General features: G+C 40.1%; 1 protein-coding gene across 1 annotated transcript; it reads right to left on the bottom strand.

Moving 5' to 3' along the window:
* Positions 1-70: 70 nt before the first annotated feature.
* Positions 71-14,978, bottom strand: LOC308669785 (perilipin-3-like; the record flags this gene model as incomplete). The annotated part of the gene is made up of 6 exons (XM_081330662.1): positions 71-496; positions 5,459-5,688; positions 8,995-9,322; positions 10,500-10,582; positions 13,015-13,210; positions 14,910-14,978. The coding sequence occupies 6 exons, from the start codon at positions 14,976-14,978 to the stop codon at positions 71-73; spliced, it is 1,332 nt and encodes a 443-aa protein (XP_081186788.1).
* Between the last annotated feature and the right edge of the window lie 4,670 nt (positions 14,979-19,648).

Raw genomic sequence — 19,648 nt, forward strand, 5'->3', positions numbered from 1 at the left:
CCGACCCCTTAATATGTCCAAACCCCTGCATCTCACTTTTTGCTTCCCCACGGGTGACCAGATGCGGTGTTCAAGTGGCCGCAACTATTGAGGAGATTCCGCTTCCCTCCAGTCCAAGAAGACTGTCCCTAGATGCCTGCACCCTCTGGATGGCCTTTAAAGCTTTTGCTGTGCTGTCCGTGGAGGTCCTACATTTGCAGTGGTTGGCAAAGAAACAGAAGGGAAGCGTTTGCACGATATAGTTCAAGAGAGTGTTGAGGTTTTCTTCCTCCGACATTTTTTCCCAGACACGGGCAAAGATTTTCCAGCAGAGTTCCTGAAGGCAAGTGAGAGCAGACAGGATCAACTTGAGGTCTTCTAGGATGTAACAAGCTTGGGGAACGTTCTCATTAAATTTGGCAGACAATTCTTCAACAGTGAAGATGAGGATCAAGTAGACAGTTCTCAGGGGAAGTGTTATGGTGTAGTACAAGGCTATTAGCCAACCTTTCCATTCCTAGGGGTATAAAAAACACACACACTGGGTATTATTAGAATTGGAAATGTCCTATAGTTAAACCACTGTTCCATTGTCTTCAGGTTTTCTAAGCTGCTCTTCAAAAGCTGCTTTACAGAGTATCAGACATGAATCTTACTCATCTTGACAAAACAGGCCTTTTGTCAAAGAGATACAGCCTCTGTTTAAAAATAGATTTCAGTGTGACATCTGTTGTGACAAGACTGTTGACTTTTTCACTACAGGTAGTCCTCACCTTATGACCATTTATTTCAAAGTTACGTTGAAGCTGAAAACAGTGACATGACCAGTTTATGACTGCCACACTGCTCTCTGCGGTCACGTGATCATGATTTGGGCACTTGGTAACCGGCTCTGATTTGTGATGGTTGCAGCATCCTGCAGTTAACATGATCACGATTTGCAATCTTCCCAGTGGCCTCCAACAAGCAAAATCAATAGGGGAAGCTGGGTTTGCTTAATGACTATGTGATTCGCTTAAGGACTGCGGTAAAAATCATAAAATCAGGGCCAGTAATGTGATGATGATTTGCTTAATGACTGTATTGCTTAGTGATTGAAATTCATGTCCCAACCGTGGTTGTAAGTCAAGGACTACCTGTAGTTCTTACGTTTTTAACAATAGCTTGATATATGCTAATAGTTACCTTCTGTTCTAACCTGATAGACAATTTAAACCCCTTTTCCCAGGAATTCTTCAGCAAACGTTAATTAGGACAAACCCAATCTCCTCAGTTTAACTGGGGGGGGGTGTCTTTAACCCTCCTAGTAAGGAGTTTCTCTTAGGCCCAGTTCTAGAAAAAAATATAAAGGAAGGTACTTTGGATCTTCCTACCTGAAGTGAACAATTCAAAACTGAAATTATTCTTGAAACACAAGGGGGCGCTGTACAATCATGCAGTTTTGCATAGGGGCAGGCTTTCGGAAGAAGTGCACTTATCTGCCTTTTCTGAACCCGTGAAGCCAAATCTCTAGATTTTTTTTCAAAAAGGGAGTTATTGGGAAAAGTAAAACAAGAGTAGCCAATAGTCATTCACACAACATTCCAAATAAGATCAGTTTAGGCAGGCAAATTACATGAGTTCTATAAAGGTTCCCCCGCACATGCATGCTAGTCGTTTCCGACTCTAGGGGCCGGTGCTCATTTCCGTTTCAAAGCCGAAGAGCCAGCGCTTGTCCGAAGACATCTCCGTGGTCACGTGGCCGGCATGACTAGACGCCAAAGGCGCACGGAACGCTGTTACCTTCCCACTGTAGTGGTCCCTATTTTTCTACTTGCATTTTTTACGTGCTTTCGAACTGCTAGGTTGGCAGAAGCTGGGACGAGTAACAGGCGCTCACTCTGCTACGCGGCACTCGGGATTTGACCCGCCAAACTGCCAACCTTCTGATCGACAGGCTCAGCATCCTAACCCACTGAGCCACCACGTCACTTATGAGTTCTAGAGTAGCTGCTTTAAGGGAATTGCTCAAAGTTTATTATTACTGTATGATGGAGAGAGATTAAATGACTCTCCACTTATTCTGTTTGGATACAGTTAGGCAAGACTTTGAGGGGGGTGGTTCCTTCTCCACTCCCATTTCTGCTCCCCTTAGTTTTCTAACTTTGCCCTCCCTTTGGAGCACAATCTTCCCAGTTTGGGAAGGAATAAAATCACTGGGAGACTGGCAGTTGCTTTGTCCATACAAAATATAGTTAAAATTTTCATGCTGCCCCATCTCCCTTACAAGGTGATCTGTCAACATTTTTGCATCTTTCCAACAGATGAAGACAACCATAATGACTGAACCTCCCTTTTTAACAGCCCTGGTTGAAACACTAAAAGGTGCAAGGTTGTGTAAATGTAGTTTACAATAAAGTAGAATTAACTCATCTGGTTGTGATGCCTGATGGTGTAGCCGACAACAATCTTGCAATTCTGAAAGTACAATTCTCCCCTCGACTCCTTTACAGCCTGAGGGAGAGTCTCTTCTGAGTCTTACAACTAGGCCGCAGCAGTCTTCAAACTCGGCCCTTTTATGGGTTGTGGACTTCAACTGCCAGAATTCCTCAGCCAGTCTGCCTGGCTGAAGAATTCTGGGAGTTGAAGTCCACAACTCATAAAAGGGCCGAGTTTGAAGACCCCTTGAACTACGGAGAGTCTCTTCTGAGTTTCTTGTCCCATCCATTATACAGCTGCAGACCATTATACAGCTGCAGTGTCTCTTGGCTCCATCTCACAAGGCCTTTCTCACATACCTTTAGAGGATGATCCCCTTTAGCCATACACTTCTTTTCAGTTTATGCCCTTAACTGACTGACTCAATCAAACGAACAAGCACAGTAAAATTATCTGACTCAAAAATAATTCAGATGGGGAGAAGTGCGGTTAGAGCATATAACTATCTCCTTCTTTAAGACTGTCCAGAGCAGAAGATGTGCGCTTAGTGGATTTTTACAGGCCTGAAGAACAACTCTGAGCCATGATTGTGGACCTGAGCAAGGGCCCTTTAAGAAAGTGGATAAATCTTCCAAGGGGTGGGATTAAATCTTCCAAGGGACAGGATGGGATTAATAGCAGCTTCAGCCTTTTAGAACACGGGTGTCAAACTCGCCACGTCACGTGACGTGTCGCAACGTATCGCAACTCTTTTTGCATTGCCGGCAATGGGGTGGGCGCGGCTTCGGTATGATGACACCGGCCCGTGGGCCGGCAGTTTGACACCCCTGCTTCAGAAGATCTTCCTCTACTTTCCTTGGGTGAGTTCCAGCTAACCCTGGTTGCAAAGAATACTTCAGCCCCTGACAGAATTGGTTTTATCTTCTTTCCCTGTGATCCTGCAGAACCAGGTGTGACTCTGTCCTTCCTTGAGCTTCCTGTACTTTAGACAATAACTCCCTTGACTATTGTGGTTGCAAATAGGTCAACAAATTTATCATATCAGAAGCTACTTGGCAGAGGCTATTACTCAACCTGCTTTAAGCAACCTTGAATGGAGGCAAATATATTTGCTCGTGGAAAAATCAGTTTTCAAAGATGAGGAGCTACTGGAAAGGAGATCTGGGTCTATATACTTGCTTCTTGTAAGGGGTTCATAGCTCAGTTGTGATAAGACGTCTGTTGTACGTACAGTACATCAGTGGTGGGCAATTAATTTTACCAAGGGGCTACATGAGAAACTGGGATTGTTGTGGAGTGCTGAACCAATGTAATCGTATTTGATTTCCCCAAACATCTCGAGCAGCTCCAGGCGAGGGCCAAGCACTGCAAAGGTGCAGAAAACCACTTTCTCTCCCCCATCCTGCCACAGCCACCAGCTGACTGAAGGAGCCAGCTTAGGTTCTTCTTCTTCTGCCCCTGTGGCACGGGTCTGTAAAATGCCCCGGTTTAGTATATGGTCCAAGGTTTCAAAACAAATTAATTTCATTAAAACATTTGAACAATCGTCTATAATTTGACACTTTCTGGAGGTTTGGAATGGAGCACCCAGCCTGCAAATTAGGGATCCTGGGAGTTATAGTTTCATATTCAAAGGGCACCAAGTTTTGGAAAATGTTTCTTCTCTAAAAGAAACTGTAGAATCATCTTAGCCTCCAGTCTCATTTCTAGGTTCTTGAGACGGCCCAAATTATACTGCCATTCTCTCTCAGGGTGATTTTTCTTTTTAAAAATCTTTTCATTTAAAGATGAAATATGGAGGCACCTGGTAGGGACTGATGTTAGTTAAAATGGGGGAAAAGAAGCAAGGAAAGAATAAAATCCAAGAATTTTGGTCTTATGTTTTTTTGGTTGATGTCATTGCTATATATACAGATTAGGTCCAGATAATGTTAAACCTGGCTAAAAAAAACCCCCACAGTTGTTGTGTTCACATAACGCTCTATGCTCCTCCCAAGTTTAACCTTATTATGATTTAAAGCAGTGGCCTACGTCATACAATATGTTAAGACAATAGTTGGGTTTCCACATGAATGAATTACAAACTACCAATCCTAGTTAGTCTAATGCAGTATTGTCCAACCTTGATCATTTAAAGATGTGTGCACTTCAATTCCTAATGCTGGCTGGGGAAGTCTGGGAGTTGAAGTCTACACATCTTCAAATGACCAAGGTTGGAAAATACTGCATTAGTCTATTATGTTGTGTAAATTTAACCATGCTCCATTTCTCTTTCTCAATTTTCGGGTACATCCAGATGGACTCTCTGAAGAGCAACTACCACACATTGAGCCAATCATGAATATGTAAGGGTGAGCCATCTCGCTCATAAACGTTCGCAAATGTATAATGAAGATAATTCAGTAATTATTTCCATTCAAGATTTTTTAAAAACATTCTGGGACGTCGAGGGTCCGAACGATCAAGATGGCTGAAGCTGCTCCCTCACGCTTGTGCCTCACAACCATTCAGTATCAGCTGCCATGAATTCAAGGGGGGGGGGGGGGCTGAATGGGAGGGAGGATGCTTCGAGGGTAACGAAACTTCACTGTATCTCTCTGAGACGGGCTTCAAGGACAACCGTCTGAGAAGAGAATGCAGCTGAATGCGAAACCTACATCTGAAGTAAACGTTCTGAAAACATCTTGCTTGAATTTCATTGGACATGGGGAGGGGGCAATAATGGGAGGTGAGTAAGCGAGGGAAAAGTTAGACTTGGGGATTTTGGCATGTGATTCTCACTTCTAGCTATGCATTACTGCAATTCACTTGACTTCTAATAAACTGCACCTTTCTCAATAAAAGGAGTTAAGGATGGTTCTCATTTAAACTTCAAGCTGAGGCAGCTCTGAAAATGGCTGCTTTGAGTTTGCAGGACTGGGTGCCATTTTGGGTTTTTTGACCCCGCCCCCCCTTCCCTCATAGGTGCAGGAATAGGTCTAGAAATGTGTTAAACAAATATGGATGTGATTGTTTTCTTCCAAGGACAGGCAAACATAGAAGTGAGAGGAATCGCACTTACCGAAAAGGTGTTTTCAAGGGCTATTTGGAGACTCTCATTAGCATGCCTAAGATGGCACCAGGATTGCTTGGATATATAACGTTGGAATTTGTTCAAGAGAGAAAGCATGCAGGCCAAATAACCTTTACACTTAATCTGTGTCTGCACTTCCTGCACTGGATCCATCTCTGTCCCTTCAGAACATGTTTTCAGATCCACTGAAAGGAGGAAGGCAGTGTAAATAACAGGCTCTAAAAGTAAGAGGAAAGGATACAGGTAGTCCTCAATTTAGAACCCTTTGTTTAGTGACCATTCAAAGTTACCACAGCACTGAAGAAAGTAACTTATAACTGTTTTTCACACTTGCAACCATTGCACTATCTCCATGGTCACACAATCAAAATTTGGGTGCTTGGCAACTTGCATATGACAGTTGCACCATCCTGGAGTCCCGTGATTCCCCATTTGAAACCTTCCCAATTGGCTTCCGACAAGCAAAGTCAATGGGGAAAGCCAGATTTATTTAATGAAGGTATGATTCATTTAACAAGTGCAGTGATTTGCTTAACGTGCCAAAAAAAGGTCATGGGGGTAAAACGTATTTAACAACTGGCTAGTGTAGCAACAGAAATTTTACGCTCAATTGTGTTCTTAAGTCGAGGACTCCCTCTTTAGTAAGTACCTTACAAAACTCTTCTCATCTTCGCAGTTCTTAAATGAAGGAGAGTTTTGTTGGACTCCATTGTCAGAAGATATGTCCATGTCTTTGGATGGCATTTTATTTATTGTTGCCACTTTATGCTACCTTTGTGGCCCCTGTGTCCAAGCAGGTGTGTCAGTTGTTGGTGTTCACAAAGAGTACATCAAGAGACTTTTTCTTTCTTTTCTTCTTTCCAATTTCATTCTTACATTTGCCTGATTGCCCCAGGGTAGGTTATTATTATCTACACAACAATGTGAAAACACAACTGACAGTTCTTTATCTGGTGTTAGCCTTCATTTGCACTGAATCCTTCCCAAGAAGCTGGGATGTTGTAATGTATCAGTGTATTATATGTACAGATCCAAGCAGGATGGCTTTTTGTAACTTTTAAAATGTTGTCAACATGCAACTTTTCTAAGTATTATTATTGTCATTAGATGATTAATTAATGAATTTATAAGCTGCCCAAATCCCAGTGATGCTTGGAAGGCATATGAGAAGAATGATAATCATACGAATGAAGGCAAATATATATTCCTTAGAGAGAAGTTCCCTGAGAATGGGCTCCAGCACAACTCTGAAGCTTGGAAGAGTAAGTCTCTGATCCCAGTGACCGATCCAGATTGGACCTTGAATTATCATCACGTCCAAAGAAACAAATACGTTAACACCTACTTTGATAACATCTCTTCAAGTGAAATATCTAAAGCAGGGGTGTCAAACTGCTGGCCCATAGACCGGATGCGTCACACCAAAACCGTGCCCACCTCATTGCCAGCAATGGGGAAAAAGTTGCGATACCTGTCGTGTGACGTTGTGAGTTTGACACCCCTGATCTAAAGAATTCTGAAGAAAGTCAAAACAACTTTGACAGGACTATCATTGTTAGGATGTTGATGACTAACAGATACAAACGAGGGGATTATGTTGAAATTGAGATCTTCATTATTTATGCTGTTCCCAAATAAAAAACAGTAAGTATAATTTAGGAGCTACCTCACTGAACTTTCGTGATATATAAGTTCACCAAACGTAAAATCTGCTTGTTAAATGCTTCGTTTTTCTACTTCATTCTCCGGGTGCTTGAGAATTTCTTTTAAATCTCTCTTGGTGGCATTTTGACTTATTGTTAGAGATAGCTAACAATGCCCTTTGGTGTTCTAAGGCTTCCCTGGCTATTTAGACTTGCAAAATTAAAAGATTTTAAGGGGAGATATCCTCTCATAATATCTTCCCTCAGAACTGATTAAGTTTGGAAAACCAGGGAATCTGCCAATCACTAGCAAACTGATTGTACCTTACAAGCAGAACATTCACATGGCTTTGTTGCTCAAGTGCAAGACCCCTTGCATCACACACAAGCATTTCATCGAAATTCTTTCTTGATATACAGCACAGGTTGTCCTTGACTTATGACAGTTCATTTAGTGACCAATCGAGGTCACAACAGCACTGAAAAAAGTGACTTACGACTATTTTTCACCCTTGTGACTGTTGCAGCCAGCCCATGGTCATATGATTTACATTTGAATGCTTGACAACTGGTTCATATTTATGACGGTTGCAGTGACCCAGGATCACGTAATCACCTTTTGCGACCTTCTGACAAGCAAAGTCAATGGGGAAGCCAGATTCACTTTAATAACCATGTTACTAATTCAACAACTGAAGTGATTCACTTTACAAATGTGGCAAGAAAAGTCACAGAATGGGGTAAAGCTCACTTAACAAATTTCTCAGTGAGCAACATGAATTTTGGTCTCAATTGTGGTCATAAACAAATTCTCTTTCTTCTAAGTGAAAAAAAATGCAAGAGAATTTTTCCGCATAGTGAGAACTTTTGCTGTGATAACATGTTCAGCATTACCATTCAGCCTTTGTTAACAACCTGTAAAGCAGGGGCCTTCATACTTGGCCCTTTTATGACTTGTGGACTTCAACTGGGTGCCATTTTGGGGTTTTTTGACCCCGCCCCCCCTTCCCTCATAGGTGCAGGAATGGGTGTAGAAATGCGTTAAACAAATATGGATGTGATTGTTTTCTTCCAAGGACAGGCAAATGTAGAAGTGAGAGGAATCGCACTTACCGAAAAGGTGTTTTCAAGGGCTATTTGGAGACTCTCATTAGCATGCCTAAGATGGCACCAGGATTGCTTGGATATATAACGTTGGAATTTGTTCAAGAGAGAAAGCATGCAGGCCAAATAACCTTTACACTTAATCTGTGTCTGCACTTCCTGCACTGGATCCATCTCTGTCCCTTCAGAACATGTTTTCAGATACACTGGGGTTTTATTTGTTCAGGGACGGATATAATTTTTTTTTAATCTGTTTTTAACTTTTGTATTTTTTGTTTTAACCACCCTGTAAACCGCCCTGAGTCCTTCGGGAAAGGGCGGTATATAAATATAATAAAATAAAATAAAATAAAATAAAATAAAATAAAATAAAATAAAATAAAATAAAATAAAATAAAATAAAATAATAATAAAATAAATAATAAAATAAAATAAAATAAAATAAAATAAAATAAAATAAAATAATAAAATAAAATAAAATAAAATAAATAAATAAAATAAAATAAAATAAAATTAAAATAAAATAAAATAAAATAAAATAAAATAAAATAAAATAATAAAATAAAATAAAATAAACTCCCAGAATTCTTCAGCCAGGCACGTTGGCTGAGGAATTCTGGGAGCTGAAGTCCACAAGTCATAAAAGGGCCAGGTTTGAAGACCCCTGCTCTAAAGAATCAAAAGAGTGTCTTTCTACAGCATGTGTCCCACCGCTGAAGATCTTGTCCTACCTAACCTTTAATCTGAATTCTCTTTCGGTGGTGCTTCCTCATTTGCCCAAATCATTAACATCCAGAACCATTCTAAGACATATGCTTAGGCTTTCTAGTAGGCGCTTACTCAGGTCTTCATCACTGATAAGAAGGTAGTGATCTATAAATGCATGGGACCGGCCCAGCACGGTTTCCACACTGTTCTTGGCCATCTTTCCCATTCTTGTTCCCATCACTACAGTCATGCTGCTGCTGACAAGGGAGGCCGTGGTTTTGACACCATTCTGAACCACATCTTTGGTCATGCCAACCATCCCTGACAATCTGCGAGTCACGGCGTTCTTGGCATTAGTGACTTTAGAAGTCATCAGTTCTTTTGTCCCAGACACAACCTGTCGGAGACAGAGGAGAGGTCATTTTGGATTAAGCTGTCTTTATTACCTCAGGAGGTAGGACTCACATTTAAGGGTGATTCACAGAATGATGTTCACTTTGACTCTTTTTAAACTGTACAACTCCAATTCCCTGGCATCTGTTGGGGAGAGTGTAAATGTCGGCAAGATGGCAGCTGTGATTTCCCAGTAATGGCTGCCATCTTGATTTAAAACAAAAAAAACAACAAAAAATAAACATCCTTCTATGGATGCCCTTGGTCCACTTTATGCAGCAAAGTGGGGGGAGATAAAGCTGCACAGAAGATGAAATTTTAGAACCTATAGCTTAATATGCAAAGATGAGAGCAGATATCCCAATGTTATTTATTTAAAATCCCCATCTCCTTCTACACAAAATATAAAAGGGATGGAATTATTTTTCTTTGCAATTGGTTACTCTCTTTAAAAAAATCTTTCATTTTTTTAATATTTCAAAGGTTTTTTTTTAAATGTTTGTTCAGTACGCTGTCCAAAAAATTTAGTGTTAATTGGCAAGATAGACAGATATAGATTTTAAATCTTGTGCCTGTTATTGTCTGAGCCAGCCTACCTCCTGAGTGAAGAAAGCTGAGCTATATGTGCAATAATATTTTTCTTTTAAAGCAGGTAGGTAACAAAGGAAGTGCGTAGCTCAGCAAAGCATAGAATACACTTCCACCATGTCTCTGCTGTTTCTGGTTCGTGCAGTCATTCCAGCTGTAAGTTGCTCTGAACAAACAAAGGATCTGAAACTGTAAATAATCTCCATTGAACTAGTGTTAAATACTAGGCTTCACCTACTGATATTTAAAATGGTCTTTACAGAAACACAAGATATTACCTAAAGTAGCCTTCCATACCTTTGTGCTTTCCAGTATGCTGAAGTAAAGCCTATCTGGAAGACTCAGGCGTCTGGCTATGGAAAGCTAATCTAATGTCTCATCCATCCATCCATCCATCCATCCATCCATCCATCCATTATACATACATACATACATACATACATACATACATACATACATACATACGGACCACCTGACTCCAAAGTAACTCTCAGCTATCATTTAGCATGGCATACTAAAACTAGAGTTGGGCCAAAATTGGTTTATGCTTTCTTCCTTCATACCAGGATATTTTTTAAAGTTAAAAAAGCTACCTCATCAGCTCTCTGTTGAAGAATTGGCACCTTCTGTTCCACTGTATCCAGGCCACGACATACATACTTGTTTGCTGTTGCAACTAATGAAAGACAAGAAAAAGTTAGGGATTTGTGTTAGGAAAAAGGTAAGGGAAGATGTATACTAAATATGGGTTCTTACTTTCTTCCATAAAATAATTGACTTAATAAATATATGTAGCTAAATTGTAAAACAGATGAAGTATCTCTTTCTGCATTCCTGGTATCCTTTATAATTTGCCGAGTTACTGCCTGGCTCCTGATTCGAAGCTGCAAATTTTAAAACTTGCCACTTGATTCTAGTTAATCCAGAACTAAATTGTGTGCATAAATGCCAAAGGAGCTTAACTGATTATACTGCTGAAAGCAAGATCATTGTACAAAGAAGGATTTGTGGCTGAATTGTTCAGTAACTGTTTTATATTGTGAATTTGAACTAAAGCAAAGACAGAACGTCAAAAGATCCAAATGTTCTAAGTTTCATTTCAAACTTGGCGATAAGGCCTTCATAAGGGGATTTTCCATTTGTACATACATGCTCAAAAGAACAGGAATGGGCTCAAAACAGCTAAGGCAAGCTTTCAAGAACCATTGATTCCTCAAATCTGTGAGTAATGGATTCCTGGAAACTCTGAGGTTTGCACAGGACATGTATTTTAGGGGAAGAAAGAAATTCTACCTCATTCAACTTTCTTAGTAAGCCAGCTATTATTTCTAGAGGAATTTTACACAGTCAATTATATTGTACAGCTATACAATTGGACATGCATTGAAAACGATTTGGAAGATTAGCTATGGGTACTGCTGAAGTGGTGCGAACTGGCTGAATCCCACCATTGACTCCAGTGTAATAAATGCCTATTAACTTTTCTTTTTTCATTTTTATCTTTTATAATCTTTATGGTTTTAATAATTACTGTTTTTTGCTTTGTTGTACACTCCCAAGAATCCCATTTGTGAGATGGGCAGCCACAGAAATGTGACAAATAAATGCATAAATAAGTAAATTTTGGTCTCTTTTGTGACCATTCAGAAGCTACAATTGAATATTACAGCTTGGATTCTTCCTGAAATTCTTACATTCTGTAGATTTCTTTGTAGAAGAATAGAATAGAATAGAATAGAATAGAATAGAATAGAATAGAATAGAATAGAATAGAATAGAATAGAATAGAATAGAATAGAATAGAATAGAATAGAATAGAATAGAATAGAATAGAATAGAATAGAATAGAATAGAATAGAATAGAATAGAAGAATAGGAGCTGGAAGGGACTTTGGAGGTCTTCTAGTCCAGCCCCCGGCTCAAGCAGGAGAACCTATACCATTTCAGACAAGTGACTGTCCAGTCTCTTCTTAAAGATCTCCAGTGATGGAGCACCCTTGATTTCTGAGGGCAAGCTGTTCCACTGGTTAATTGTCCTCACTGTCAGGAAGTTTCTCCTTAATTCCAGGTTGCTTCTCTCTCTGATCAGTTTCCAACCATTGTTTCTTGTCCTGCCCTCTGGTACTTTGGAGAATAATTTGACCCCCTCTTCTTTGTGGCAGTCTCTCAAATAGTGGAATACTGCTATCATATTATCCCTTTTTCTTCTTTTCTTTAGACTAGCCAATCCCAAGTCCTGCAGCCATTCTTCATAAATTTTAATCTCCAGGCCTTGGATCATCTTAGTTGCTCTTCTCTGAACCTTTTCCAACGTCTCAACATCTTTTTTGTAGTATGACGACCAAAACTGATTGCAGTATTCCAGGTGTGGCCCCCCCTAGGGCAGGGGTAGGCAACCTCGGCTCTTTTATGACTCATGGACTTCAACTCCCAGAATTCCTGAGTCAGCATAGCTGTCAGGAATTCTGGGAGTTGAAGTCCATGAGCCATAAAAGAGCCGAGGTTGCCTACCCCTGCCCTAGGGTTTTATAAAGCAGTACTAATACTTCATGTGATCTTGATTCTATGCCTCTATATATGCAACCCAGGATTGTGTTCGCTTTTTTGGCTGCTGCTGCACACTGCTGGCTCATAGTCAAATGATCATCCACTAGGACTCCAAGGTCCCTCTCACAGTTACTGTTTCTGAGCCAGGTCTCACCTAATCTGTACTTGATTTTTCCTGCCTAAATGTAAAACTTTGCCTTTCTCCACATTAAAACTTATTCTTGGATAGGATGATAGCCATTCAGAATGGTGATTTGATTTATGCCACCAGAGTTTTTAAAAAACAGCAGGAGGACCCCCCCCTTTCTTCACCCAAAGCTTCAAGGCAGGATGCCAGGAAATTTATTAACCATTTTGTTTTGGTACATCAGTTAAATCTACTGGCAGTTTTATGATATTGCAGAGTGTCTACACTCCATATACCGGGAGGGGTGTTTGACTTTTATGAGAAATTATTGGCTGGCTTGCCCAAAATGATCCCTTTCCATTCTTCAATCAATTCCAAAGTACCCATTTGATACCCATAGAAATGCCAATGTTTCCTGTTATAATTTTACTCACGTTGAGGTTCAAAACTGTTCAGAAGCGGTTGTGCCCGGCTAACAGCAGCACCTGTGAGAGTCTTCACACCTTTCTCTGCCCCATCGCACACTGTCTGAAGGTAGGAATTTTTTCGCTTAATGGAGGTGTAGTTTGAGGAAACCAAGTCACAGACGGAGCAAACCAAGGGCAGACTGCTAACTCTCTTCAAGATATTCTGATATTGAAAACCAAGAGAAACCAGATCACTGATGCATTCCTGATCGATTAAGAACCAATGTTGACAAATGGAATAAAAGCCATGCCATTTTCCTGAGTCTTGGTGGCTCAGTGATTAAGATGCTGGGCTTGGTGGCTGGAAAGCCGGCTGCCTAGGTTAGAGAACTGAGCACCATGAAATGGGGTAAGCCCCTGTCCTTGCACCAGCTCCTGCCAACCTAGCAGTTCAAAAGCATGCAAATGTGAGTAGATAAATAGGTACCACTCTGGTGGGAAAGTAACAGTGCTCCATGACGTCATGCTGACCACATGACCACAGAAATGTCTTTGGATGGCACTGGCTCAATGGCCTTGAAACAGAGATGGGCACCACCCCCTATAGTCAGCAACGACTAGCGGAATAAAATTTGCAGGGACTCCTTTACCTTTTTACCATTTTCCTTACTAAATCCCTCATCCATAGGAATTATGTTTTGTCTTTAAGGAATAAATGTCCAGCTACTGTCTTCCGGGTGAGATTCAAGGTACTGGTAATGGTGTTTAAGGCCCTACATGGCATGGGTCCGGAGTACCTTAGGGAGCACCTGCTGCCGGCATCAACTTCCCTCCGCCCTGTGCGCTCCCACAGAGAGGGCCTCCTCAGGGTGCCTCCGGTCAGAGAATGTCGGCTGGTGGCCCCCAGGGGGAGGGCCTTCTCTGTGGGCGCTCCGGCTTTATGGAATCAGTTGCCGGTCGAGCTCTGGATGGCACCTGACCTTCACTCCTTCCGACGCGGTCTGAAGACCCATCTATTTGAACAAGCCGGCCTGGCCTGATGGGGGATGGGTTGGGTTTTTTATTGTCATTTTTAATATATGTATTTACTGTTTTTAGCTTGGGCATATGTTTAATTCTTTTTAACTTTTGTATTTTTGTATTTTTTATATGTCTGCCCTGTTCACCGCCCTGAGTCCTTTGGGAGAAGGGCGGTATATAAATAAAATTATTATTATTATTATTATTATTATTATTATTATTATTATTATTATTATTATTATTATTATTATTATTATTATTATTATTATTACTGTACATTTGTTTCCATAGAAAAAACAACAGACCCATGTGCATGTGTGACTGATCAAAACAGAAACAGAAGTATGTGATATATTCTGGGATATATTTTTAATGCAAAAATCACATTTATTTCCTCTAATTTGGTCCCAAGTCAATCTTTTCAGAAATTAAAAATTATCTTGTAATTAACACACACAGTTTTTGGACACAGGTTTGTGGGGAAATAAATAAAATCAAATTATTATAAATTATGATATGCATTAATTTCACATCATAGGGATTACTTCTCGTGATCTTTCCTTCATTTGTTTTTGTTGTTGTTGTTGTTTTAAAGATAGAGCTCCTATGCAATCCACTGTTTAAAAAAATACCCGTAAAGTCTGCATGGCCTCAAATCAGATTCTTGTTGAACACTGCCATATCTCCCTATCATTTTTAAAGGAAATGTAGCTGTAGGCTCTATTCTTCCAGCACCCTTTTTTTCCTGTCACTTTTCTTAAATCTCTTTGCAGCATACGATAACAATTTGAATGAAATGAAAGAAGATGTAAGGTCAAACTTTCCTTCCTTGGACTATGTTGGAAATGTCTCACATATCAAAAAACTAAATATAACTTCTGTCCTTGACAAGAAAAAGCTACCTCCTCTTCAAGGCTTTCGTCAGAGGTGTCTGAAGACATGGTACTTTGGTCTGGTTTCATGGAAGACATGGTGGTGGGTTCTCTGTTGACTGGAAAGGAAGATATATTGTTACCTAAAATGACAAGTAAGGATCATATAATAGCAGCCAATTGGTCCAAAGGCAGCAGACAAATGTCACCTTCTCAAGCTAATGATGAAAAATCCATCCATACATTTTCACTCAAACCATGAAATGTCCTGGCTAGACTTTGAATTGTTCACTACAACTTATCCTGAACCGACTTAGGAGGCCTTTCTAAATACAGAATGAGAAAGCATGCATTGAGTCTCTTGTAGGAATAGTAAGACATAAACGTAGCAAATTAATCAATAAGGAATATTTTTTTAATAGCTGGGCCTTTTCATTTATGGAAATCCTTCCAAAGTTGAAAATAAAACATTTCTGGCACTACTGAAGACATAGACAGATGAAGCTTTGCTCGCTTCTGTGGCCCAGTTCCTAATGGGCTGCAGCCCAGTACCTGACTGTGGCTCAGAGGTTGGGGACCCCTGCTCTAAGTGACCCTTTGTAGGAGAAGAGAAGGCAGAGCTGGGTGGGGGCAAAGTTAAATGTATTAATATCAGGCACAAGAATCAGGATAACCATTAGGCTGCAGCATAGAAAATTTATTCAAGTCTATACACAAACATCTGGTCAACTAAAGTTTAACACTATATAGGTGCCACATAAGGGGTTGAACTTGGAGCACTTGTGGGAATGCAATGACTCTAAGTTGATGATGCCCCTTCCAGCTCTGCCTGCTCCTACACCCTTTTTGACATTAGTGGGTTTGCTTGCTAAGTGGTGAGAGCCCTAGAAATCCATTTCAGTTTCCCACAATGGAGTAGTATAGCGCTCAAGAACCATCAATGTTTAAACTCAACAATGAAGCTCTTATTCCCCAGTCTAGAATGGGAGATCTTTGAATTACTCCAGTAAGCTTAATCATCACACTTAACAACTCACAGTGTTAACATTTTGGAATGTTTCCCATTGGCGAGGGCTTTATCGGCTCTCAGGATGATACGTCCTGTGACATGTTTCCAAACTTTATCCCCAGAGTATACTAAGCTGGGTTGAAGTAAGACAACACTATTTTGTCATGGGCTAATCAGTGTCAAGTGGAGAAAACCACCAATAGGACAAGCTAAGGAATTTCCATTGTTTCTTCAGTATGATAAGCACTCATGCAGGACATGTTTTCAACCAATCAGACTGCGTATGTAAATTGATATCATTATGAGTTCTTCCCCAAATGGTTAGAGCAGAAGTTCAGTCTATAATTTTACGTCCATTATTTGGGAAATGAACCTCTATGAATCCAATAGAACATGCATAAAATCAGGGCTTGAAAGCTATAAAATCTTGAGTCTGTTAAAGAAGATTTATCGCTATCCTTTCAAGGCAATGACTGCTGGATGAACAGTTTTAGTAGCTCTAAACATTGATGGCCAACATCAAATCCGTAATCACCATTTTAAAGAAAGATGTTAGCGAGCAGATCATTCTAAGCAAAGGAACCTAAATCTTTAACAGTTGTGTTCCATGGTCACAATGGAAATATTAGTGCACATTAATTTCCCGATTTCTTAAAGGATCAAGGATCTCTAAACTTGGTGACTTTAAGACTTGTGGACTTCAGCTCCTAGAATTCCCCAGCATGGCTGGCTGAGGAATTCTGACAGTTGAAGCCCACAAGTCTTAAAGTTGCCAAGTTTGGAGAACCCTGTCCCAAGGTGATACCTTGAACAAAGAGACTCCAGTTATGTAGTTAAAAGTGCATGATACGACCTGGTTGTGTGCAGAGGTATGTTCGCACTCATAAAATTGTAAGTGGGATTGCAAACGAGATGGACTATCCAAAAAAGTTGAATTAAAAAGGGCACAGAGGGCCCTGGAAAACCATATCTACTCAATTGTCTTTAGACATAATAGGATTCACAGCATGATCCAAATGCAAGGGAAGCAAAGTGCTTGTATGAAAAGGCTGGATTACAATTCCAAGAATTTCCACCCAAAGTAATCTATAGGACTGTAAACTATCTTTTTGTTTTGAAAGACAAGGATGTGGTGATTTTCCTTTTCTTAATTTGGGATTTAAATTCCTCGGGGGGGGGGATAACCTGCTGTGAGTCTTTAGCTCCATCAACCGAACTGATATGTTTTTGCTGCATATGGCAGTAGAAACACCGCAAATCCTGCCTTACACATGTTGTACATGGTATTTACCGGTATGTGTACAGCTTGAAGAAATTTTGAATTGTATATGCATCTCACTTTTGTCTCTTTCTGTGTACAGTATATTAGAGAGGAATATTGTACTTAAGGTCTGTAAGACACTAACATTTGCTTATCCTTGATTTATTTGATCCTGCTGTTCTTCTCATGAATTTAGGGTTCTATACATGTTTTCCTTCTACTTTAAAAAATATGTTTATAAAAAAGATGATAGACTGATTTGTGGGAGATACACTGCCCAGTCCGTAGTGTTTTCCATGGGTAACTAACTGCATCAACCATCACAACAGGTTGAAATTGGAGGCCCAGCTAAGTTGCTGTCCCTAGTTAATCTTGTCTGATATCAAAAAAAGCTTATCAAGTTAGCCATCAGAAGATCCCAAGACTGGAAATTAAAATAGGAACATCCCAGAAGGAGGCAGTGTCTAACCGTGCTTGTCTTGTTGCTAAGAAAATGACATGGATACATCATCAAGAATAAAGCGTGATTCCAGAGAGACTTTACTTTTTAAAATAATAACAGATGTAGCTTCCTGATGCAGGGAAATGTATTCTGCTCGTGTTCACCTTATTCTTATACCCATTTCTGCAAAACAGGCCAAATCTTAGCAAAGATGGTTTAAAGAAAGTCTTGTTTACAGGAGCAACATTATATTAAGCACTTATTGACAATGAAATGAGGTTAAACTCTTTTATAGCTCTTTCAATGCAGTCTTTGCTTCTAAACCCATTGTAGTTTTTGAGTACAGTCCTTGGATTCTAAGTGATGTGCAGTGTGTGTGTGTGTGTGTGTGTGCGTGTGTGTGTATACATACAGACACATATATATACATGCATATACACACACACACAAACACACACATGCATATATATGTGTGTGTGTGTGTGTGTGTGTCTTGGCATATTCGGGTCTTTTCCCATGTAAGATTGAGGGTGTCTTGGCAATGTTTCGACGAGGTCCCACTTGTCATCTTCAGGCTGGTGTCTTTGGCTTCGTGCTTGTGTGAACACGAAGCCAAAGACACCAGCCTGAAGATGATGAGTGGGACCTCATCGAAACGTCGCCAAGACACCCTCAATCTTACACAGGAAAAGACCCGAATATGCCAAGACCTATATACCTGTACTCATGAAAATCTACGAATATATATATATATATGCTTGCCAAACTTATTAAAGGTCACGAACAATGCCATTTGCATAATTATATCATTTCAGAACTAAGAGAACGATGAATCATCTATTTCCCACAGAGACATGAGAAAACAGCTTGATATTCACCTCAGAACCCCTCCATATTAATATGGAAGGTAATGGTGCATCTGTTCAGAAGTCCATCAAGAGGGCTCTGAACATATTTCTTCATTATTGCATTCAAATGACACCACTGACATTTGTCTACCATTTTCCCTCACTTGTTTTGATACCCAATAGTTTACCTAATGTCCTGGGAGGGGTGAGTAATCATGCCTCTGTTAAAAACTGGCAAATGGAAGTAGACAAAACTTTCCATGAATGGGGAATTGGCTTGTTCCTAAGTCTTGTGGAGTTCTAGCATTGCAAATCATAAAATAGCTGCAAGAAAATAACCTCAGCCAATGATCTAAGGAAGAGAACATTGTGAAAATGAAACAACACAGAGGGGTGAATGCCACATCAAACACTTCAGGAGTAGAGTCTCCCGGTGGAATTTAAAATGCATCTGAAGGCTTTTGAATTGATTGGGAATCAGGTGGTTTTAGGACCTCATCACAGCTCAATTTCAAAATCATTTTTTTCTACAAGAGTAATTTGGTGCAATCATGAATTCTGGATTGCTTTTTTTAAATGATCCAGCTAGAGTGATGGTAGTTAAAATAAATTCCTTTTATTAGTAGATTTTTAATTATTAGATGGTTTCCAGTTCTGCATGACTTGTGAACCTCCTAGAAAGATATAGTTGGCTATGGGTAGAGTGGGGGCATTTGGGAGAGATGAAGTTGCGGGCAGTTCTTATGATATTATTTGTTCATGTAAGCTAGGAGTCATATTTAAGAATCATACTTAGGATCTCAGCCTGATAACACAGGGTGTCATCCCAAAGTTATTTCAATGGGCAAATAATTTTGGAGGATGAGAGGGCACATTTGAAACACTGAGGCAACACTTGGAACTCTGAGGTTGCACACATTTCTGTCCTCCCTGTAGAAACATAATATATTCCTAAAAAACTTGGGAGTAGACCCAGCTGAATGTAATGTTGGGAAAGGGAGGGGGCAGAACAGTCAGAATCTTATAAATGCAATCCAATGCTGTTAACTCAGAAGTAAATCCTACAATCTCCATTAAGATGTACTCCCAGGGAGATGTGTATAGTAGCCTCCTGTGGGAGTGATTTTGGGATACTGGGCCCCAAAATGCTGCCTAGGGCAGGGGTAGGAAACCTTGGCTCTTTTATGATTCGTGGACTTCAACTCCCAG

Source organism: Vipera berus (genome assembly GCF_964194415.1).
Source record: "Vipera berus genome assembly, chromosome: 6".
In the NCBI taxonomy this organism is placed as follows: Eukaryota; Metazoa; Chordata; class Lepidosauria; order Squamata; family Viperidae; genus Vipera; species Vipera berus.